At 32.8% G+C, this 24181-nt stretch overlaps 2 protein-coding genes across 9 annotated transcripts in view; one reads left to right on the forward strand and one right to left on the reverse strand.

Annotated features, from left to right (window-relative positions):
• STAG1 (STAG1 cohesin complex component) overlaps window positions 1–24181 on the forward strand; it is a 455106-nt gene that overhangs the window by 399186 nt on the left and 31739 nt on the right. For all 5 annotated transcript variants that reach the window (XM_059065085.2, XM_067033725.1, XM_067033728.1 and 2 more), the window contains 6 exons: window positions 2911–3003; window positions 3105–3194; window positions 3357–3560; window positions 4777–4847; window positions 6218–6305; window positions 14725–14805. In XM_059065085.2, coding sequence (XP_058921068.1) covers window positions 2911–3003; window positions 3105–3194; window positions 3357–3560; window positions 4777–4847; window positions 6218–6305; window positions 14725–14805 — 627 coding nt within the window. The remainder of the gene's footprint in view (window positions 1–2910; window positions 3004–3104; window positions 3195–3356; window positions 3561–4776; window positions 4848–6217; window positions 6306–14724; window positions 14806–24181) is intronic.
• Window positions 19720–24181, reverse strand: part of PCCB (propionyl-CoA carboxylase subunit beta) — a 142329-nt gene continuing 137867 nt past the window's right edge. For 2 of the 4 annotated variants that reach the window (XM_067033738.1, XM_067033734.1), the window contains 2 exons: window positions 23504–23569; window positions 19720–19940 (listed from right to left, as the gene is read on the reverse strand). In XM_067033738.1, coding sequence (XP_066889839.1) covers window positions 23552–23569 — 18 coding nt within the window. In that variant the 3' untranslated portion in view covers window positions 19720–19940; window positions 23504–23551. The remainder of the gene's footprint in view (window positions 19941–23503; window positions 23570–24181) is intronic. The other 2 variants (XM_067033736.1, XM_067033735.1) reach the window with 1 other exon arrangement.

Genomic DNA, 24181 nt, shown 5'->3' on the forward strand with positions numbered 1-24181 from the left:
GGATATATCAAAGAGAAGCCGTAAGTGCTTCCTTTAAGTGAATAGGTGAAAGTTCTAGACTTAACAAGGAAAGAAAAAAATCATATGCTGAGTTTGCTAAGATCTTCATTAAGAATAGATTTCTATCTGAAATTGTGAGGAAGGAAAAAGAAATTCCTATTCATTTTGCTGTCACACCTCAAACTGCAAAAGTGATAGCCACAGTACTTGATGAGTTCTTAGTTAAGATGGAAAAGGTGTTAAATTTATACAGGATATTTTGAGAGAGAGAGACCACATTCACATAACTTTTATTATGGTATATTGTTATAATTGTCACATTTTATTAGTTATTTTAATCTCTTACTGTGCCTAATTTATCAATTAAACTTTATCATAAGCATGTTTGTATTGGCAAAAAACATAATATATAGAGGGTTCGGAATGATCCACAGTTTCAGACATCTGCTGGGGGTCTTGGAAATGTATCCCACATGGATAGAGGGGGACTACCATACTTCAAAACTTAGAGGCTTAAAGCAATAAATATTCATGGTCTTGTATAGTTTCTGTGGGTCAGAAATTAGTGAGTGGCTTAGCTCTTCATTTGGTTTAGATTCTCTCATAGGGTTGCAGTTAAGAGGTTAGCCAGGGCTTTAATGTCCGAAGTCTTGATAGTAAATTTTCTTCCATAACGGTTCATTCACATGGTTGGCAAGTTAGTGTTGATTGTTGGTAGGAGACCTTAGATCCTTACCATGTTGACCTCTCAGTAGGACTGTTTCAAGGCTGCCAGCCTCCCCCAGTATGAATGGTCCAAAAGAGAGTAAGGTGGACACTTGTGTGTGTTTTATGACCTCAAGAGTCATACAATATAATTCCCACAATATTCCTTAGATTACACGTCAGCCTTATTCATTTTCAGAAGAGATTCTATTAAGGGCATGAATACCAGGAGACAGTGGTCAATTGGGAGTCACCTTGTAGGCTGATACTACATTACCCTAGCACAGGAATCTCCCACGAGCCCTTGTTCCTTTTGATATAGAGTAATATGTAAAGATCAAAATCTTGTTACTAGGGATACTCATTGTCAATTGGTTATCATTTCTGCTAGGCACCATTCATACACAGAGCTAAGAAATATATATATTTCTCTGTATATACACATGTTTAAATCATGCATTCATATTGATATTTCTGACTTAAATTTAGCATAACAGGGTTTTTACCTCTTTGCTTTTATGTTTTCCATTTTTATGTTTTGGAAATATGTAAAAAAATTACATAGTTAAAAAGTCAAAAGCATGTAAAAAAATATATATGTATATTTAGAGAAGTCTTTCTTATATGCCTCCCTCTACACCCCTTTGCTACCAGTAATCATTTTTATTTGTTTTTGGTCTATCCTTCCAGTGTTTCATTCTGCAAATATAGATAAATGCATGCACACATACAAATATGTGTCTTCTTATTCTCCATTCTCCTCCCTCTCAATCTCCTGTCTCCTACAAAGGATAGCATACTTTATATGGTGTTCTGTGCCTTACATTTTAATTTAACAGTATATCCTGGGTATTCCTCCATAACTTTATTTGGAGATCTTCATTTTCTTATGGCTATATATGATCTATTATGTGGATATAGTATTGAGAGTCTTTTGGATCAGTCTTTTGCTGGAAATAATGTGCAGCAAATAATATTGTGTCATTTCATACTTGTACCAGGTGTGTTGGTGGGGTAGATTGCTAAAGTGGGACTTCTGGGGCAAAGGAAAAATATGTATACAATTTTGTTGGATATTGGCAAATTCCCCTTCATAGGTATTATGCCATTTTTGCTGTCCCATCAGAGATATTGTGAAGATTAAATGAGTTCATGTGTGTAGAGTGCCTGACACGATGACCGTTTAATCAAAATAGCTGTTACCCTAAAGTCAACATCCTTAGACCTTTCCTACATTGTCAAATGAATTTCAAGACTTTTCAATATCCTGCATACATTTCTAGATGTATATTTCACTTTACATGTAGCCCCTTTAATTGCTTTGTGCAGAACTAAACATGACACTTGGTGGTAGATCATTACAAAATGTTTATTTTATATGTTTAAGAGGTTGAAAAACAACCTGAAAGAAGAATCAGATAGGAGGCCTTATTCTTTCATACATTCTCAAACATTGGGGTTTACATTTATAAAGTGGCAATTTACATTGGAATGTTTCTGTCCCATAAAACCATTCAACATTATGATGGTAAATTCCTTCAAGATAATAAACTGCAGAATACTTTGGGGAAATAATTATCCTAACTGAGCCTGCATTTTAATATTTTATTTTGGGAACTACCTATAGTTTAGCTAGTTGAATACAGGCTAAGGTGAAGGGCTCTAATCTGTTCAGTGATCACAGGCTGTACCCCTCTGTCTTGATTATTGCCTAACAGATTTATGGCTTAATTACAAGAACAATCAAATATAAATGAGTCCAGAGACATTGTTAGTATATGCTTCAAAAATAAGTGAAAATTTACTAGCTGCTGATGGTATTAAAAAAGGATTACTTGCTAAAGTACTTTTAGAATTGTTTATTTAACCTAGGGGAGATAACTTAACATATTGAGATTAAAACTCTAGAAAAATTATTTCTCCATTGGTTCCAGTATTTTTATGTTCATAACTGGCTTTTTAGAAATGTTTTTGTTTTTATTCAAACAAGTAGTAACTTATCTAAAATAAGTAGCTATTTAATTAAGTAATAGTAATAAAGTAATTTGAATAAAACTAGATGCATTTATTTTAGTAGTTTATTAATAAGCTTTTCTGAAAATTCTGTTATATTATCTGCCAGTGCTTCATCATCTTTGTAACATTCTAGATTTATAAATTAGTACATGACATTCTTATTCTTTGCCCATTTAAATTTATTTCTAGGTGCTAACTGCCAAAGAAAGGAAAACTCAGATTGATGATAGAAACAAATTGACTGAGCATTTTATCATCACACTGCCTATGTTGCTATCAAAGGTACAGTTTCATGTACAGTTTTGTGATAATATGCCACTGAGTTTGCTTATTACACTGTACTATTAAAGTAGTTACTTCGTTTTCTTTGCTTCTCCTTCTAGTATTCTGCAGATGCAGAGAAGGTAGCAAACTTGCTACAAATCCCACAGTATTTTGATCTAGAAATTTATAGCACAGGTAGAATGGAAAAGGTAAGACACTATAAAATTGAAATTCTGCTATTATAGTCAGTTTTATTAACTGGATTATTTTATTTACATGTGATATATAGGCTTATTTGTTATTTGACAGATGCTTTTTAAAATTTTTGTTATTAATCTGAAAATCATAGTTTTTCTTTTTTTCCTCCTCAGCATCTAGATGCTTTACTAAAACAGATTAAATTTGTTGTGGAGAAACACGTAGAATCAGATGTTCTAGAAGCCTGCAGTAAAACCTATAGCATCTTATGCAGTGAAGAGTATACCATCCAGAACAGAGTTGACATAGCTCGAAGCCAACTGATTGATGAGTTTGTAGATCGATTCAATCATTCTGTGGAAGATCTGTTGCAAGAGGTCTGTTTTAAAGTTAATGTGTACATATAATGATTTTGGCTAATTTTTCAAGGTAGCTGAGTTTTAACTTGTTTCTATTTTAAAATAAAATTTAGTAGAATTCTCTACTGCTTTCAAAACTTAGCAGCATTATTGCAGTTGTTCATTTTATGAAGATCAGCCTTAGTTGCACTTCATTTTTATTTTAAAAACCTGTTTCATAAAAGACAGACTTTTTTTTTTCTCTCTTTTAAGAAAGGTCTGACTTTTCTTAAGTCATTTTTTCATTTTCTATTCCTGGGACCTAATTTGCATTTTAATATTACTGAACTATTATGTGCTAATGAATAGAACATAAAAATTGTGTGCTTATAAAGGATGGCTGCTTACCAGGGGTGTGCCCAAGATAGCAGCAAGCATCTCCAACTGGTTATTTTTATAATTATTTCTGTGATTTCTGCCTCTTGCCCTCTCATTTCAATCTATGTAAGGCAGTCTGGAATTCCCACAGCTTTGTATGGCCGGACGGCCAGGCTGGTAGGATTTACTTTTAATCCATGTAATCGGTTTTCCCCTACTTTTAATTTTTAATTTTAACTATTAAGTTTTTTCAATCTTTTTTTGTTTGTTTGTTTTACACGGGCCTCTCACTGTTGTGACCTCTCCATTTGCGGAGCACAGGCCCCGGACGCACAGGCTCAGCGGCCATGGCTCACGGGCCCAGCTGCTCTGCGGCATGTGGGATCTTCCCGGACCGGGGCACGAACCCATGTCCCCTACATCAGCAGGTGGACTCTCAACCACTGCACCACCAGGGAAGCCCTCAACCATTTTTTGATTTTCATTGTGATTTTGAAGTTACAGATGTAACTGACAGTTAGTAAAGTCTTTGAAATAACCAAGAAAATCTTTAAAGTACCTATCCTTTCACCTATCCTTTCACTCAGCAGTTTCAGGGAATTTATCCAAAAGTATTCATCAGAAAATTGTACAATGTCACGTTTATGACATTGTTTAAAATGCAAAAGTGGTTATTTCTGGATGTTGGGCTTATGGGTGTTTTTTACTTTTTGGTTTTTTGCTTATTTGTATTTTCTCATTTATCAACAGTGAATATATACTATTTATATAATAAAAAAGAATTTTTCTTTAGGCAGTAAGTATTAATAGACTTCCGTGTGAATTTGAGGATGAGTAAATTTATGGTATTAAGGTACTGTCTGCTCTTTTTTTATAGGGAGAAGAAGCTGATGATGATGATATTTACAATGTTCTTTCTACATTAAAGCGGTTAACCTCTTTCCACAAGTATGTCATTTTATTTAAAGTAGATTTAATGAATAACCTATATTAATCAACATAAAACAAACTGATTGTAATGTTTAACATCCATGTAACAATGGGAAATTTTAGAGAAATATTGAGATGTTGTGATGTTTTCTTTTTTTATTCAGATTTCCTCCAGATAAATTATGAGTTTTTATTATAATTTGATTACTTAAGGAGTAAGATTTATCATTCTGTGTAATGAATGTACACTGTAAAAGTTTAAGATAATCAGTATAATTAACAAATTAGATGGGCTTATTCTGCAAGCTAGAGTTTTTATAGGTATAATTTTCAGTTGATAGCTCTTAGAAATCTTACTAAATAAAAATCACAGCTTTGGAGAAAGGCACAAAATTATTTCTATAAGCTTTTTCTCCTGAATTGTTCTTGTTTGTCTAGTTTGTTTATTATTGTGTTCTTACTATGTAGACAGAACTGTTGGATTTGAATAAGGAAAAAAAGGCTCAGATCAATGAAATAGGTGTCATTTTCAAATTGTAATTTGCATATTCCTTGTAATGAAACATGCTTATCTTCTCCATAAAGAAAGGAAAATAAAGAACTTTGTTGTGAAAAAGAATGTTTAGATGTAGCCCTTACTTTGATTAATACTTCAGATTTCAAAAGCAGTGTCTAAAATCTAAGACTTTTCTGCATACACAAGTACATTTTTGGAATTCTATGGAGAAACAAACTCTTATTTAAGAAAATATATTGACGTTTGAAAAGAAAAGTTGACAGCCAGTAATCGTGCTATTTTTAGTAGCAGAGCTCATGAGAATTTACACTGTCGGTGTTATCTCATTCAGAAGTCCTCAGCACATGTGTAAATAGCTACACTAAAGTTTTTGAACTGTGCCATATTTCCTTTACCCTGACTTTGTCTTTATTTATCTCCATCTCGTGAATACAAATCTCTTTTTCAAAAATACACATGTATTAATATACTTTGAAATTCTGAATGAATTTGTTTAAATGTGCTTTAAAACGTACTAGAAAGAAAGAAATGGTAACCTTCACTTTAACATATGAAGTTTTATTGTTATTGATTTCTTTTAATGAATTCCTAATAACAGCTTCCACTCTGTCTTTCTCTACCCGTCTCCCTCTTCTCTTCTCCCCCTCTCATTCCCCCCTTCCTTCTTTTTTTCTTTCTCTCTTTCTTTTAGTCTCCCTCCCTCTTTCTCTTTTTCTTTCTGAGTTTGGGGACTTGAACATTTCCTTATGGAACTTTTACAGTTCTACTAGAAAATGAAGTTACTTTATTCTTCCCCCATTGAAGCTGAGCTCAGCAAATTTAAACCTTCCTCCACTCTAGAATAAAGTTAATGCATTTTTGTTTATTTTAGCGCTCATGATCTCACAAAATGGGATCTGTTTGGTAATTGCTACAGATTATTGAAGACTGGAATTGAACATGGAGCTATGCCAGAACAGGTAGGAGTTTATTGATATTCTTTCTGTGTCATTTTAGAAAGCCTTTCTGATGTCGTGTAGGATTATCAAAAGCCTTTCATGGAACATAGTTGATAATTCTTAAACGCAGCCACTTCCTGTGAGAATTATTGCCATAGTGATTCAGTGTTACAGATAGATATATCTTCAGATTTGAACAGAAAAGAATAGAAAAAGTTTGCTATAATGTAGCAAAGTTTAATATTAATATTTAATTTTGACATAAACATTATTACTCTTTTAGGGAAAATACCATTACTTACTATAGTAGCAATTTCAAAACTTCATCAGTTTCGGGCACTGTTCTAGGTAATGATAATAGTAAGCCTTAGATATGGCTTAGTTTTTGTGGTGAATCATATTTACATAAGTTTGGAGACCTTTAGCAGATTTTAGACTTTTTTGCATTCATATGTAAATTGGAGTGAAAAGGGCAGGAATTCAACAAACTTTCTCCAGTCTGGAAGAGACTTTGAATAGTCAACTTAATTATCATACAGAGAATTAAGAATTTAATACTTCTATATGAGAATTAACTTGTTACTTACTAATTAACAATTATAATTATTGCTAATTAACAGTAACAATCTGTTATTAAGAATTAAGAGTTATTTTATACATTGCAGACACTCATTCATGTAGACCAAAACACCAACCTCATAAGTTAGGTATAAGGTGGTGTTTAGGTGTGAGCTCATCCATTCCTGTTTTGGTAATATGGGATACTTAGATGACACTTCATTATGCTAAAGTAATCAATAGATATAACAAAATTATAATTTCATGTTAAAAGTTCATCATAGAAACAGTGCTTTATTATTGCTATGATTAACTCTTAAATTGCCTTAATTCATGACTTTGATCTCTACTTTGTAGCCATTCTTAATAACAAATGTCCCTGATTGTGTTAGGTGCTTTATTATAGTTTGTGTAAAAATGCTGAAAATTTGACCCCTTGTTTTTCTTCATTTATTGTTGACTCTTCAGCTTTGATCATCTTTTCATCTCAAACTTTTCAGTAGCCTAAATGCAATTCACCGATATTCTAAGCTGTGCTTCAGAGTTGAAAGGGAATGATAGGGTTAAGATAATCTTTTTTTTTTTTTTTTTTTGGTTTTCACATTTTCCTCAAGAAGAGAATAAGAATAGCACTCCTCTGTTTTATCTGGAGATTATAACTATATCTAAATTTATGTTTTAATTCTCCACACCATCATTTATTGTCTTAGACTTGACTTGTTAGTCTCACAATGATTTTCTGTGATTATGTTGGTTTTCTATTATTTATTTTTACTGCATATGCATTATCTACCCAATTTTATTTTAATTTCTTTGAGTAAGAGAGCATTTATGCGAGATTTGCTTTAACTTTGTCAACTTCTTAGACACATATTCTTTATTACTTTAAACATGTGTATGAAGTTTGAGTACCTCATTACTAGATTGTACTCTTATTCATTTTAGCAATCAGAAATTATTTAGCATTTAGCACCTCTTAGAAACAACTCTTTAGATACCCAGTACTGAGAATCCAAAACCCGTATTCAGCCGTTTCTTCATAGGACCATGCAAGGTTACTTTTTTAGCTTCCAACTCTGTTCCTTTTAATTAGAATCCAAGAAAATACTCTTTTAGAGCAAGGATATCAAAGAACTGCCAAAATGTTTGCTGTTTGTTAACCCTCAGTTATGCTTAACATTTTGAAGATACCTTAAAACTTTCTAGCTATTTTGGGGGGACTGTATTGTTCTTATATGCTTGACTGTTTGTTTTCCATGGTAACCATTTCAACTAGAAGTTTCACAGTCCCACTCTTCAGGATTAACTGAATTCTTTTTTCCTTCCTCTTTCTGTGATCTACCTTTTCTCATGTCAGTGATATTTTAACTATTATAGTAGAATAGATAAAACCAAAGTTTAAAAAATTTAGCTATTCTTAAAATACTTTTTTTTAAGTTGAATTATAAAAAAGTTATAATCGAAAAATCAACTCTTATTTCCTTCAGTTCATCAATTGTCAAAAATTGTTCCCAGTTGTACTCTTACATGCTTGCGTGCCTCTCTCTCGCTCGCTCTCCCTCTCGCTCTTCCTCCCCATATAATATTAATATGAATGTGTACAATAAATATTAATAATATTTTTATAGCAGTTTTTCTCCAGTCCAGGATCCAAGCTATAATAGCACATTGTATTTCTTTTTCTGTAGAAAATTTTTTTAAATAAATTTATTTATTTATTTTTGGCTGTGTTTGGTCTTCGTTGCTGCACATGGGCTTTCTCAAGTTGGCAGCGAGCGGGACCTGCTCTGCGTTGAGGTGCACGGGCTTCTTGCTGTGGTAGCTTCTCGTTGCGGAGCACAGGCTCTAGGCGTGTGGGCTTCAGTAGTTGTGGTGCATGGGCTCCAGTAGTTGTGGTGTGTAGGCTCAGTAGTTGTGGCTCATGGGCTCTAGAGCACAGGCTCAGTAGTTGTCACACATGGGCTTAGTTGCTCCATGGCATATGGGATCTTCCCAACCAGGGCTCGAACCCATGTCCCCTGCATTGGCAGGTGGATTCTTAACCACTACTCCACCAGGGAAGTCCCACATTGCATTTTTGTAATGTCTTTTTTTTGTTCTCCTTTAATCTGAATGGTTTTTCAGGCTTTGCCTTTCATGACATTGACATTTGGAAGAGTACAGACCAGTTATTTTATAGAATGTTCTCCATTTACTTTTGTCTGATCTACACGTTTAGATTGAGATTATGCATTCATGGCAGGAATGCTACATAAATGATATTCTATTTTCAGTGAATCACATCAGGAAGCACATGATGGCAGTTTGTTCAGTATTGGTGATAATTAATTTTGATCACTTTAGTAAGTGAGGTCTGCTAAGTATCTCCCGTGTAGACGTACCATTTTCTTTTTTAATGAATAAGTATTCTGTGGGAATATTCTTTAAGACTGTGTAAATAATCCTGTTTCTTATCAAACTTTGACATAATAATTTGAGCATTCTTTTGTGATTTTGCCTGACTCGTTTATTATTATGATAGTCACAAAATGGTAACTTAAGTGGTGATTTTCTAACTCTGTCATTTATTTTATATTTATTTGTTGGCCCTCTGCTATAAGGAAGAACTTTCCCTTCTCCCTTTGGTTATTTATGTATTTATTCATTCATTTACCTTTTTAAATTTTAAATTTATTTTTTTCAAATTTAGTATCAGTATGGACTCATGGATTTCTGTTTTATTCCTATTCTGTTCATCTGGTTAAAACAGTACTATTGTTATTCATTTTCTTGCTGAAATTGTTGCAGATTTAGCCAGAGGGAATTTCTTTCCAGCCTGTTCCTATGTGCTTTAAATATTTTTTTGAGCACTTCCATACTTCTGGCACAAGAATATGTTCCAGGGTCTGTTTATGCCTACCCCTATGCTAATGAATTCTTAACCTATGGAAAATATAAAACTTAACTGCAGTTCCTTAACACAATAGTCATTAGTTTGTAAAGAACCCACATTTCAGAATTTATTGTAGTATTTCTTCATACATTTTTTTGTAAAATGAAGGCAAAAAATATTAAAATTCTCCTTATCCTGTTTTGTGGCCTTTGTGCCAATTTCCTGTTGGTATATCTGTATATCTGTAAGTTTAAACCTTCTTTTAGGCAACATCTAAGAAAAATTAAATATTAAAATCCTGCTTCAATACATAGTTCTAGGAATGTCTTTCCAGATTCTAAAAATTGAAAGCCAATAAAAAACAATTCATAAATTATTTTGGTAAATATATGCTGTATAATAAAATAGTGTGATTAAATCCATAAAGAAGGAAATGTAATCATATCAGTAACTTTGGGCCTATCAAGCCATCAATAATAGAAAATTGAAGTTTTGTACTTATTATGTACCAGGTACTATTTTAAGTCTTTATGTGCATACATTTCTTGAAGCCTCATGACAACCCTATAGAATATACATCGTTATTCTCATTTTATTGATTATGAAACTGAAACATAGAGATAATAAATAACTTGCCTAAAGTCTGATAACTGTTGCATACCCACTTTAACCAAGCTTTTAAATTCTTTTCATTGTCTCTTCAAATTTTCTACTGCTAATTTGCTACTACTGTTTATAGTATCCCATGCCTTCTGATGTTTGCCCCATGTCAAACTCTTAGTATTTTGTATTTTTATTTTTTCTAAACTTCTTTTGTATTGTATTGTTTCAGTGGGAATTGTGGGGAGAGATTAGATGCTGGTACTTAACCTATCATTGTGAACTGGAAATAAACACATTTCTTTAGACAGAACATAATACAGGAGTTATTTAATTTTAGTCCAGTTTTTGCTTCTGATTATATTAAGGCTTATTTGTTACTAGCGTCAATGTGCTTTTCTTCGCATTTACTCAAAACTATTACTGCAAACTCTGCTCTTTGCCACATTGATTCTTATATTTTAATTATTATACAGTAAAACTGACTTGTCTTCCTTCCTGTGTAAAGTTATGAATTTTAACATATGTATAGATTTATGTAATCACCACCACAATCAGGATACAAAACAGTTTCATCATCCCCAAAACTTCTTCATATTATCCCTTTATAGTCATATGATTGAGCTACTTACAACTCTTGAAAACCACCCATCTGTTTTCCATCACTTTGGTTTTGTCTTTTTTACAATAAATGGAAATGTACAGTATGTAAACCCTGAGCATAATGCCTTTGAGATTAATCCAAGTTGTTATGTGAGTCGGTAGTTGGTTTGTTTTTACTGCTCAGTTGTATTCCATTGTGTAGATACACCACAGTTTGTTTTATTCATTCAACTGTTGAAAGATATTTGGGTTGTTTCCAACTTTTGGCTATCACAATAAAAAGTGCTATGAATATTTGTATACAGTCTTTCGTTTGAACATAGCTTTTCATTTCTCTGAAGTAAATGCCCAGGAGTATAATTGCTGGGTCTTATGATAAGTATATGTTTAACTTTATTAGAAACTGCCAAACCATTTTCCAGAGTGGCTGTACCATTCTGCATTTCTGCCAGCAACATATGAGAGTTCCAGTTGTTCTGCATCCTCATCAGCACTTGATATTGTCAGTATTTTTTACTCTAGCCATCCGAGTAGATATGTAGTGGTGTTTCAGTGTGCTTTTTAATATATATTTTCTTAATGCTAATGATGTTGAACATCTTTTCATGTACTTATTTACCAGGCTTATGCCCTTTTTGGTGAAACCATGTTGATTATTAATTTGTACCTAAAGGCTCTTTTTAAAAGGGAATATTAATGTCACTCATGTTAACCAAGTCTGAATATGATAAAAAGATCAGTTTTGGATATTAGAAGCAGACTAGTATTGTTTAGTTCACTCTTTTGTCATGTACTTGTCCACTAAAAAATTTGAGCCTCCTTCCCCGTAAAGTCTCTTGCAAACAGAAAAGTAAAAGAGCCTAAATTTATCCCAGTCATTATGTGGATTTTCAGAATTTTAAACATCTCCTATATGTGTAAATAACATATATCTACACATGCATTTATTAGTTTCCTGTCAGGTTTTATTTTCAGGCAAATTCAGTTTTTCTGAAGTTTAAACATTCTAAGAGTTTATCTCTTGGTCTTAGATGTAGTAATACAGTTCATCTTCATTTTCAAGATATATCATTAGCTGTAGGTTGAATGATTCTCATTGATTCAATCTGCTAATCAAAGGTAGAGCTACCTCCTTTAAATAGATAAAAGTAATTATTAAGATAAAAGGCTAATAAAAAATAATTTTTATGTTGGTTAAGGTAATGCTAACTTCTATAATAGATTAATCTCAATATCTCAGAGGCTTAACACAATAGAAATTTATTTCTCACTTACATAACTATAAGGCACAATTAAAGGAAGCGGCGTGTCACTGCACTGCCAAGTCATTCAGGGACCCATGGTCTCTTGGGTTATTGATATCCTGCTGGCAGATAGGAAAGGAGAAGATGGAGAAGGCAGTCCTGCTTCTTAACTAATTTTTGCCCAGAAGTGTGCAATACATTACTATGTCCTTCCAGGTACATCATTACCTTGTGGAAAAATGAGGTCAGAAGAGTAGGGTTGGAAGAAATTCTTAGTCATCAAACTAATAATTGAAATTATTTGAAGATCCTTTCCAGGGTCAGAGCAGTGTTAGTCAAGAAAAGGCAGAAGGACTGTGGTGCTAATAGGTTAGCACCTATTTGGCTTTTTCAGTTTTTTATTGCTTGTCCTTCTTGTTTTTCCTGTACTACAGAAAGATGAAGTTGCTAAATAAACAACTTTTGACGAGTTAGGATAACATTGCTAGTATGGGGGATAAAATCAATATGACTGATGTAAAGCCTGGAAGGAAGAATTCTGAATTTTCTTTTGAAGTGTTATCAACTGTATTGTTATATAATTATACCTGTGAGAAAGCAAAATGTTTCCCAGTCAATGAGAGTGAGCTTTTTATTTTAAAATAATACAGTGGAGCCCTTTTAAAGTAAATGTATAATGAATACCAATATATTGAAAATTAAAATGGAGATGGTCTATTGGAAATAGGTATTGAAGTGACCAGTCTCTCTCTTCTCTTATAACCACATCTAAGAAACTTGTGCACAACTTTGGAACACACTTTGAATAATTCCTAGTATATAGGTCATAGAAATGTAGAAGGAAAGGAAATGATATTTGTAATGATTAGGATAGATATAACCAAAATCAGGCAGTTCTTCAACATTACTTTTTTCCATATCTTAATTTCCCATTGGTTAATGTTCATTTGTATATCACTCTTCTAGTAATTTAACAATGCAAATTGTTTCAAATTCAAGAAAAAGTTTTAAATCACACAAACCACTTCTTATTATAAGTACTTATTATAAGTACTTCTTATTATAAAGTAAAGGTTATCAAAAGGTGTCTCAGAACCAGAGGTGTACCATATTGAGTATCCCCTAAGTATAGTAAGATGATTTCTTTAGCATTAATGTTCATAAATTGACAGTGTTTCAGTAGTCTTTGTTTCTGGCATTCTGACATGAATCAATCATTTAATTATCATGTTTAATAAAACCCTGACATCTCATTAGTTTTGTATGAAAGCAGCACCACTCATCCCTCTAATTCTGATGAGTTATTTTCAGTGCTGAGTAGGTGCATTGGAGATATCTTTTACTTACGTGATCTGAAACCTGAAATTTTTAAAGTAAAACCAGCCAAAATTGTACTTCCTGAAGCATTCCACTTACTGATTTCTTTTTTGATTTATTCTCTACATCCTCTTAGGGTTTTTAGTTTATCAAGATGAGAAAATAATAGAGACACTATAATAATGGAATATCATATTATCAGACATGCTTTATTGCAATAAAGATGTACCATGTATTCAAACAAAAATGTAGTAAAAGACCTATCCAAAATGAAATTTTCTTTTTTATTATGATTCTTAACCAGTTTTTATTTTCCTAAATTCTTCTATTTGTCTCTCTGAAAAATAAGGATAAACATTTCACAGAACAGGAATTCAGGCCCAATAAAAAATGAAAAGGTGCTCATCTCCATTGGTAATTAGAAAAATGTAAATTAATACCACATTAAGATACTACTCATACATAATAAAATCACCAGATTTAAAACATCTGATGATATCAAATGTTGGTAAAACATGGAGCCACAGGAACTGTCAAAGACTATTAGATACAGCCACTGTGGACAAAAATTTGGTCCTATCTACTGTAAAGTTAAATATACACATACTATATGACCCAGCAATCCTGTTCCCAGAGCAGTGATTCTCAAAAGTGTGGTCCAGGGAGCCTGGGGGAATTTCCAGGGCAGGCTCATAAGGTCAAACTATTTTCATAATAAGAGGAAGATGTCTTTTGCTTTCTCTCACAAATGTAAATTGGAGTATTGGTGTCATATGAAAGAATATGCACATTTTTCTACAAAGACTAATCTGTGACACAGTATTTTCTTCATATACTTCAATCATTGTTTTGTATATGTTTTATGCACATATCTGTATGTGTTGTATTTTATATTAAAAATTCTTTAAAACAAAATAATCATTTAGGTATAAAATTTGGATTAAACACAATTTCTTCAGTCTCCCCTTAAAACTCTGAGTGAGCAAAGTATTCTGACAGTGCAGTTTTGTTTAAAGCATAGTATCATTTGGGTCCATATTTATCGAGATACATTATATCTTTATTCTCTAGACTGATATGTTGGTTTTGTCTTTTTTTAACTAAATATTATTTTATACATTCTCATTAATTCTACAAATATTTGGACTTGAAACCTTATTGTAAGATAAAAACTATGATATTGTTCTCTTAATATTGTACAAACGTAAATTATGTCTCATTTGTTTGAATTTTTTATTTGATACAGATAGTCGTACAGGCACTGCAGTGTTCCCATTACTCGATTCTTTGGCAGTTGGTGAAAATTACTGATGGTTCTCCTTCCAAAGTAAGTAAGAGTTTCTGTAGGCAGAAGGGGTACTACTAAAGCAAAATAACTGCTTAACTCATTATTTAATAATTTATTTTTATCAGTTATTGTAACAAATTATAATTTTAATAAAATATATAATTATTGTTATCAATTCTTGCTTTATATATATATTTTTTACCTCTTTGGAAGATAAACAGTTTTTAGAGCAATAGACACAGAGTTATATGTGTATACAAAGTTTAAATTCTTATAAGAGATAACTGTTGTAGAAACCACAAGAGCTCTGATAGGTGACATGCTATAAAAAAGAGAATAATATTGAAAGACAGAAAGAAGTATGTAGCTTTCAGTTCTGGCATTATGGTACCTTGGGGCCCAAACTAAAACAACACTTTTTTTTTTTAAGTTTACATCGTTAGATAAGAATTTTTTTTTTAATTTTTAATCTACATGTGACCATGCAAAACAAAAGGGAAAATACAAACCAGTAGTTAAGTGAAACTAGGATCCAAGAGAGTCAAGCATAGTACTAAAGCCTACTTAACCTTGAGGATATTTTCTAATCTAGGCGAATCCCAAGGCCCTCGCGAGGAGGAAAGTCTAATAGGTATCATGGTAGCATGTCTCCTTGATAAATTTGGGATCCTAAAGAGCTACACCCAGCATGAGGGTAAATTAGAAATCCATACCAGTTCCATTCATGGGGGAATATAAGGAAAACAGCCTGTCTTAAAATTTGTCATAATTAAAGGGGGGAAAATAGGTCACCCATGAAAGTTTATAACCATGAGCTAACTGTCACATAGGTTTGCACCCTAAATTTATACTATTTCTGTGGTCCATTAGGGAAAAAACAAAAAACAAACAGAAAAAATAAGATTTTGATTTAAAATGTTCTGTAGTGGTAGTATCCCCAAGTAACCTAAGACAATCAAATATAAATCCTTTCTGAAGGAACTTGCCTCAAAGAGTTTTCCACAAAGTTTTAAGAAAAATGAGCTCATGGTAAAAAAAAAAAAAAACTACTAAAAAAATTAGAAACCATGAATAGAATCAGACTAAAAATGTATTTTATACATTGGAATTATCTGACTTAAATATAAAACAAATATGTTTCAATTGTTTTATGAAATCAGAGTCTTGAATAAACAAATATGTTTCAATTGTTTTATAAAATCAGAGTCTTGAATATATGAGTAAAGAGCAAACACTTGATAAAGAACCAAATAAAAATACTATGATGTTTACATATCCTCAGCTTAACAAAACACAAGCTATTCAACTAGTAAAGAACGTAAATAATACATTTCCATATAGAAACAACTGCTTGATATGGAGTGGTCTTTTCTCTGAGAAAGAATTTCTTTTCTTTTTGTCCTTTCCTATGAATAATTTGAGGATTTCTTTGCCTTTGGAAGTAATTGGGTTTTTTTTTCTATTTTACTAACAGTTTCAGTCTTGAAAAGCAAAAATCAAAGTTAACCTTTTATTGGAAACAAAAACCACTTTAAAACTATATTACATTTTCATGGTTTTTAAAATGTTCTTTTATATGGTAAGATTAAAGGAGATTGAATATATGTAAGTTAAAATTTGAAAGCAAGAGTTTATATATTATACACAATTACTTTTATTCTGATTTTTTCACCTGGTTGACTTTTATATTGTTTTTTTCCACTGACATCATTTTGGTTATCTGAGTTATTTCTCTTTTAACTAAATGTTGATAACTACATTTTAGTAAATTTGGAATATACACTAGCCTAAGACTTTAGCATAATTAGTGGTTATTTCCTCCATTTAATTTAAATTTTGTCATTTTACAACTATGTTCCATAATTAGAGTGAGAATCTCTATTCTTGGACCTACTTCTTTGAATATTTTCTATTTTTTTAATCCTGTTACAGCAGAATTATTTTGAGATTCCTTGCCTTTCTGTTTAATTTTCATCTGATACATTCTCCTAATAAAAATAACTTCCTTTTTGTCATTAATCATTCTACAGATTTTGTTGTTGTCATTGCCACAGTGGCAATGAAGATTTTGCAGGCAACACTGATTTTCTTCATTCCAGAAAGAATGCCATAGCATCTTTTAGGTGCTTTATTGTTCAATTGATTTTCATTTGTAGTTTTGTGTGCATTTATATCACATGTGAACTTCTCCTTACTTAGGTGTCTCTCAAGTTGTTTCTTCTCACTTTGAAGTTGTTGATAATTTTTGTAAACCAAAGTATATTTAGTAATCGTGTTATTGGTTGCATCTATAGTTTAAAAGTGGTTCTCTCAAAGAGATAATCTTGAAAAACATGAATCTTCAGGACACATGCAAACTTGAAAAGTTAATCTTTCGTTGCTAATATTCCTCCTTTTAAAATAATTATTTTAATGATTCTTACTTATAATAATCACAAGATCAGGAATTGCCAAACTTTATAATCCCCTATATGATATAGGATATCTCTGAAAATGTAAGAGCCACATACATCAGCTTTGTACACATGTAATCTATATTATTAACATCCCACTTGATAAGATATCAACTTCTAAGTGTAGTCTCAGCCACATCATTAACTTGTGTAAATAACCTTTAGGCAAGTCACTTAAATAATTTTAAAATAGATAATTTATATCAAAGCATTTTATCAGTTGTAAAGGGCTTTCCAGGTACTAATAAAAGGGGAAAATCACTTATCTGTGTCTCAGGTTACATTTTATGAAATTTAAAGTTGTATTGAGCCAATTCTTTCTAGCTCTAGAATTCTGCAATCTATGCTAAGGTTAATAACTACTACACTGAAGATGTCTGGATAAATATACAAGAATCTTAACAGTGGTTACCTCTGGGAAATAGAAATTCTTTGGGGGCAAGCATACAAAGGAAAGAAATTTACTTTTCCCTTTATACCTTTGGATACTTTTTGAGGGATTGTTTTTATTGTTGATATTTAAAGTGAATATAAATATCACAAAAATTAATTTTTAAAAACTACTACTATGAAAACTTCTTGATTCTCCATCTTCTAATCATAGGTTTTGGTTTATCACATATAACTCACTGAGTTGTTGGACCTGAATGAATACTAGAAAAGTGCTTAGTATGTTCTGTATCTTATATGGTGTAGCAGCATTCTTCTGTTGTTTGTAAATATAATATTAGAGCTATAAAGGAATTTAGAAATAACTTGATGAAACCTGTTTGTTTTAGGTAAGGCCTAAAAGGGGATGTTGTTATTTTTACCTTGTTGATATTTTACATTTTGTTAATCACTTTAATATAAATGCTGTAATTTAATTAAATCTGCTTAATAATCCTATAAAGTGGATGTTATAATCCCATTTTACAGATAAGGAACCTAATACTTAACAAAAATTGAGACTTGTCTAAAATCACAGACTTAACAGCAAATCTTTTGAATCTCAATCCTAGTGTCTTTCTGTTAGTACTCTTTAAAATCTTGTATTATGAAGCTTTTAATACAACTACGTTTATAGAGTTCTGTTGGTGGTGGTTTTTTTTTTTTTTTTTTTTTTTTTTTTGGTACGCGGGCTTCTCACTGTTGTGGCCTCTCCCATTGCGGAGCATAGGCTCCGTGACAATGGCTCACGGGCCCAGCCGCTCCGCGGCATGTGGGATCTTCCCAGACTGGGGCACGAACCCGTGTCCCCTGCATTGGCAGGCAGACTCTCAACCACTGCGCCACCAGGGAAGCCCGTGGTGGTGGTTTTTTAAAAACAGATTTTCTAAGGACACACTGGTTGACTCCTTACTAAACACAAACTAGCAGTATCAGTTATCAGTTAGTTAGGTATTGAAAAATTATGTCACATGGCAGTTTTCTTTCATCATTTTGTATCCCTAAAGGTATTTAAATGAGAAGTTACTGTGATTTTAAATGGCTGAGTTTGTAATGTCAGTGGCTTAAAGTATATGGAAGACTTTGCTAATGATGCACCTGAAATTCTCTATCCTTTTTTTCCCTTTGTTTCCTGAAATTTAAATGAAATACAGCAGACCCTTGTGGTCTATATATTTAACATTTGTAATATTGATTTTGTAGAGACAACTTGAAAGTCTTATTACGTACGTGAATTAATTTTGTTTTTTTGTTGTGGAACAATTATGTTAATATAGAATGAGCCATTTATCTAGTGAGGGAGCTGGCCACCTGACTGCTCTGTTTTTCTCTACTCATTGTTACATTTATAGAAATTCATTTAAATCTCTGAAGAGGTCACATTTTTAATTAATAAATTATGCTTATTTGTTTTTGGTGTAAAATATAAGGTAGAATGGTTTTCTCTTACTTGAGTATGTGTTCATTGTAAAGACTATATACATAAAATAAAACTTCCAAATCTTACCACCTGTGGATAACCACTGTTAATATTTTGGTGTATTTCCTTTTAGTACTTTTTCTTATGTAATTTTCAGTCTTACTGAGATCATGATGTATTTATAATTTTGTCTCCTCTTCAATTAGCATTTCATTTTCTTCATTTATTAAATGTTTATAGATAATATTTTTAATGTATGCATGGTAGTCCCTAGTGTAGCTATACCATAATTTATTTTACCACTCTCCTCTCTTGTATATTTAGGTTGTTTAAACATTTTAACTAATAAGATTAATTCTGTGGTGGACATTCTGGTGCAAAAGCTTGTTCTGTGTTTTGCATTGTTACATCTTATATTCTGAGAAATGGAATTGCTTGATCAAAGACTGTACATGCTTTTAAGGCTTAATACATATTGCCAAATTGCTCTTTAGAGAGTACTTTCTAAAACTTATTTTTCTTCCCTATTGTCATGACCACTGTCATTCGGGAGATTATGAATGGTAGTTATATTTGAAGTTTAAATTCAAATTATAATTTAACTCAACAGTAAACAGTATTCTATAAATTGAAGTATATGAGACGACTGTATCAAGAACAGGATCAGATCTTTATTTGAAATGGAAGTGCACTGGGTTTCACCAATGGGTATTTCCTCTGTTCCCCTAATTTCCAGAGTTGAAGCTCTTTGGCAGTCTCACAGGTCATGCTCAGTATACTTTGCTCCGGTGCCCCCTAGTGCTGGTCCTGTAGAAGCAGCCTTCAGTTTCTCTTCTCTGTAGCAGAAAACATCCTTCTTCCTTCAGCTCCTTCTGGACATATACAAAGACATTTAAAGAGCCAGGTAAATAAGAGTTAGGGATAAACTAATGCCCCTATTGCCTATTTTTGGCCTGGGGATCTAGAATTTATCTCAATTTTTTTTCCTCCTGGGAGGAGCTGTCCTGCTCTCTGTAGTCTTAAATTTGTAGTGCTGTCTGCCCTACCCTGCATGTTTCTATTGTAGACAGCAGTAGGAATGGCCTGGGGCAAACATCCCTGCATTCTGGACCCAGGCCTTATCCCTAAATCTTTAAAGAAAATCTACATCCCCCAGAGAGCTACAAGTCAAATTATTATTGAGGAGTATAGCATGTTTACTGTGAAATTTGGTCCTCCGTTACCCTCTTGACTGAAGGTTCTCCTCTGCAAATTTCAACTTGTTTACCTCCAAACAAACTGGGGAAAGGAGAAGTTTAGGGTGAACATGGGACTAGTGGTGGCCAAGCCCTATGAAGAGACATGTTTAACCTTGCTGTGTATAAAAATCTACAGGCTGCTTTCTAGACCTCTTCCTCTCCCCTTCCCAGTCCTTTAGAATAGCAATGAATAAGAAAAGAGATAGCTCACTCAGGTCCTTCACCCAAATTCCTATAGTAACAAAATACAGATAGTAGCTCTCCATCTGCAGAGTTAACTGCTTTGAAGGGGAAGGGAATGGGGCCAAGAGTTGGAAATAATAGCTATCCCTCTAGGAATGAATTTTTAGTAGTTTATAATCATTTTACTTCATTCTTTTCTAGATCTTTTCCCCCCTACCTTTTATTTCTTGAGAAGACTATCCTCAGTAACTATCGAGTTAATTTTAAGCCTTTCTTTCTGATTGGTCCATGACTTCAGAGTCATTCTTTGATAGCTTTGCTTCTATTAATATATCCTGTCTCAAGTGCCTGATTGGCTGGTCTAGGAAAGTTAGGAGAGAAAGATCCAGGACTTGTTTTATATTCATTTCTTGTTCAGCTCTCAGAATGTTCTTTTTTTAAAATCTGGAATACATAAGTAGATGGCTGTTTATATTGAACTCTGAACTTGTCCAAAGTTTTATCCAACCCTTAACATTCTAAAAACCTGTGGGAATCAGAAGTAAATATGTTCAACTTAGAAGAGAACTTACAAGTCATGATTCCAACATTCTATTAAGAATTCTATGCTGTGTTTGCAACCCTATTCCTGGGCCTCTACTTTTGGAGCTTTCTATCTGGTAAGGAATACCTTCCCACCCCTTGAAGGACAGTATAAGGCTTCCTCAGCTTCCCTAGCCTGTCCAGTTAGATGCTGTTTTTACTTACACAGGGACAGTGGTCTTTAAAGTACCACTTTTTAAATACTCTTAATTCCTAAGATATTTAATACCTCAGAATCTAAGTAATGAGCCAGAACTGAGAAGATCTATTCTAAATAACAATTATTATAATGTAAAAATGTGTTTTAACTGAGTTTATTAGAGGCCTAAAGCAACATTAATAATATTTAAATGAAACATTAACACTTCCCACTTTTCAGTACAGAGATTAGAGATCTTTCTCCACCAAAATTAATGATAAAAGTTTACTTTCCTGTCAGGCCTTTTATTTGAGTAAAAGGAAATAAGTGTTTTAACCTATTTAATATTCCCTGATAAAGTAATGCCTTTTCCTTTCCACAGTAGGTTTTTTATTTTGAAAATTTTTTTTTCCAATGGTCATTCCGTAATTACTAGGTATTTGTTTAAACGACTTATTGTTGCTCACCTAATTTATATATATAAGAAGCTCCCAGTTTATAAATAGGATATATTTCCAGCATTTTTTGTGTTGGACCATGGTCTTTGGAGTTAAATCCGAGTTTGAATTTTGACTCCATTTCTTACCACCTATGACAGAGGTATGCAAGTTACTTCACATTTGAACTTCAGTTTCTGGTTGTTGGGAAGATTAAAAGAAATGTTTCAGTCAACAATAATTGTTATTTTGATGGCATTAAACTGCAGTCCTAGTCTGTGCTTTCCTAATCTTCTCCCCTGCCAAAACCAAAAATTAATACTAAATGAACTATTATATAAGGTTATGGGAGCATGTAAACATGCTCAGTATCTACTGTAGGTTTGGAATATAGCATGGTAGATTTTGTCCTCCATCTGTATTTTGAAAATCGGGAATTCAAATCTCTTGCTTTGGTCCTAACAGTCACTACTTTTCCCCTGTTCCTCTGACTCCTCCTTTAGCTTCTTCATCTTTGTACACCACAGAAAAGAGAAATCAGAAGATGTTTTGGAACTACAGTAGGCAGCTTAAGGGTTCCTGGATCATAAGTGGATTAGCCTTTGAGGCAATGGCAGGAGTCAAGCAGGTGGGGATTCAGATCGCCAAGAACAGCAACAACATTGAAAACTAGGTATTACATTTGGGGTTTAAAAATCCAGTAGTTATTTTACTGTGTATTAACAAGAGTGGCACACTCACTCCTTAGCCTCAAAAGAGAAGCTAGTGGCAGTTATTCATATAAGAAAGCAATTTCAAAGATATTCCATAGGGTTTACCCTACCACAATGGTGACACCGATGTATTCCAAGTGAATGAATTTAGTTACATGTGTTTCTATCATATTTACTATGATAGAATGATTTAGTTGAGCTGAAAAATAATTAAATGAGCCTCATTATATGTTAGTAATGATGCTAAGTACAGATAAGCATAACACAGTTTATACCTCCAAAGAGCTTTATAGCCCAATACAGACTGGACAAACTAATATAGCCCATTGGCCAAATCTGGCCAGACAGATTATTTTTGTAAATAAAGTTCTAATGGAACACAGTAATGCTCATTCATTTATGTACTGACTAGGGCTGCTTTCTTGCTCCAGTGGCAGAGTTAAGTAGTTCAAACAGAGACATTCTATGACCTGCAAAGCCTAAAATATTTACTATCTGACCCTTTACACAAAAAGTTTGCCAGTCCCTGGCCTAGTAAGGTAACCCCTTGGTCTTGCTTGTAACTAGTTTAGTTTTGTGCCCCATTTTTATCATGAAAACTGATCACTAAATTCTTAACAGGCTTTATTTTCATATTCTAAGATCTTTGGCCTGATCTAGGTCCTTATTTCACACCTTTATCCTGTTTTATTTCTGCCCATTCTAAAAATGTATATTTGTCAGATAATGTTGAACTAGTTTTATGTATTTACTGCTAGTTTTTCCATGATGTTAGGGTATTTTGAGCCTTTGTACCTTTGAGAAAACTTCTAATATAGCTTATATGATAAATTCACCATCTTAATTGTGCCATCCTTATTTGGGAGTCTTCATTGTTGAGATTTTGCTGGTCTGGGTGTATTTTTAAAACATCATCTTAACTCATTAAGAGATATATTTCTCTTATTTTTGTCAGTAGATCACTGAAATACAAACTATTTTAGCCCTTTCACATCAGAGCGTACTGGGTTTCAGTCGTCTAATTCTTGGTTTCACTAGATCTACAGGGAAGCAAAAAAAATTTACGCAGGCTAGTGATGCAAAAGGCATACAAAAGAATATAGCCAAGATATTATAATTTAAATGTCAGTGTAATCTTCTCACCTGACCCATTTGAATTCCTTTCCATAGCTACTTTAGGAAAAAGTGCTCTTAACGCCCAGCTGCTTTCTGAAAATAAGAGAAAATATTGGTTTCATCTAGGAAAACACATTTGAAAGGAAGCACCATATACTTAGTCTACATTCTCTTACATGGACTGAGAGAGGAGATTACTTTTCTACTCTTTGCCTTCAGTTTCATCCCTATAATTCAAGTACTCTGGCTAGAAAGAGTAAGTAGAATTTATTTAAGTAGAATTCCATTGTGTTCAAAGCATTAGAGGCACTCCCTGAACATTCTAGTTGCTTAAGATTGCAATCTAGATAATTAGCACACCTTGTTCTTGGGCTGTTCTTTTCAGCGTCTTTTGGGTTGACTGGCATTTTTGTTTATATATAAATATATTTGACTAACTGGAGTTTCAAATTTCTTACCTCCATAATGCTGCCTGTTTCTTCAGTATGTTAATTTTCCCGCATTATAAAAAGAGTCATTATAGCAAAATGGTTAAGAGCACAGAGTCTGGAAGCAGACTGCTCTGGTTAATTTACTATTCCACTTACTAACTGTGTCTTTGGGCCTGCATTTAACATTTCTGTGCCTGTTTCTTCATATGTAGAATGGAAGTGATAATAGCAATACCCATCACAGTTGAGAGGATTAGTTGAGTTAATATGTGAA

Source organism: Kogia breviceps, chromosome 5 (genome assembly GCF_026419965.1).
Source record: "Kogia breviceps isolate mKogBre1 chromosome 5, mKogBre1 haplotype 1, whole genome shotgun sequence".
NCBI lineage: Eukaryota > Metazoa > Chordata > Mammalia > Artiodactyla > Physeteridae > Kogia > Kogia breviceps.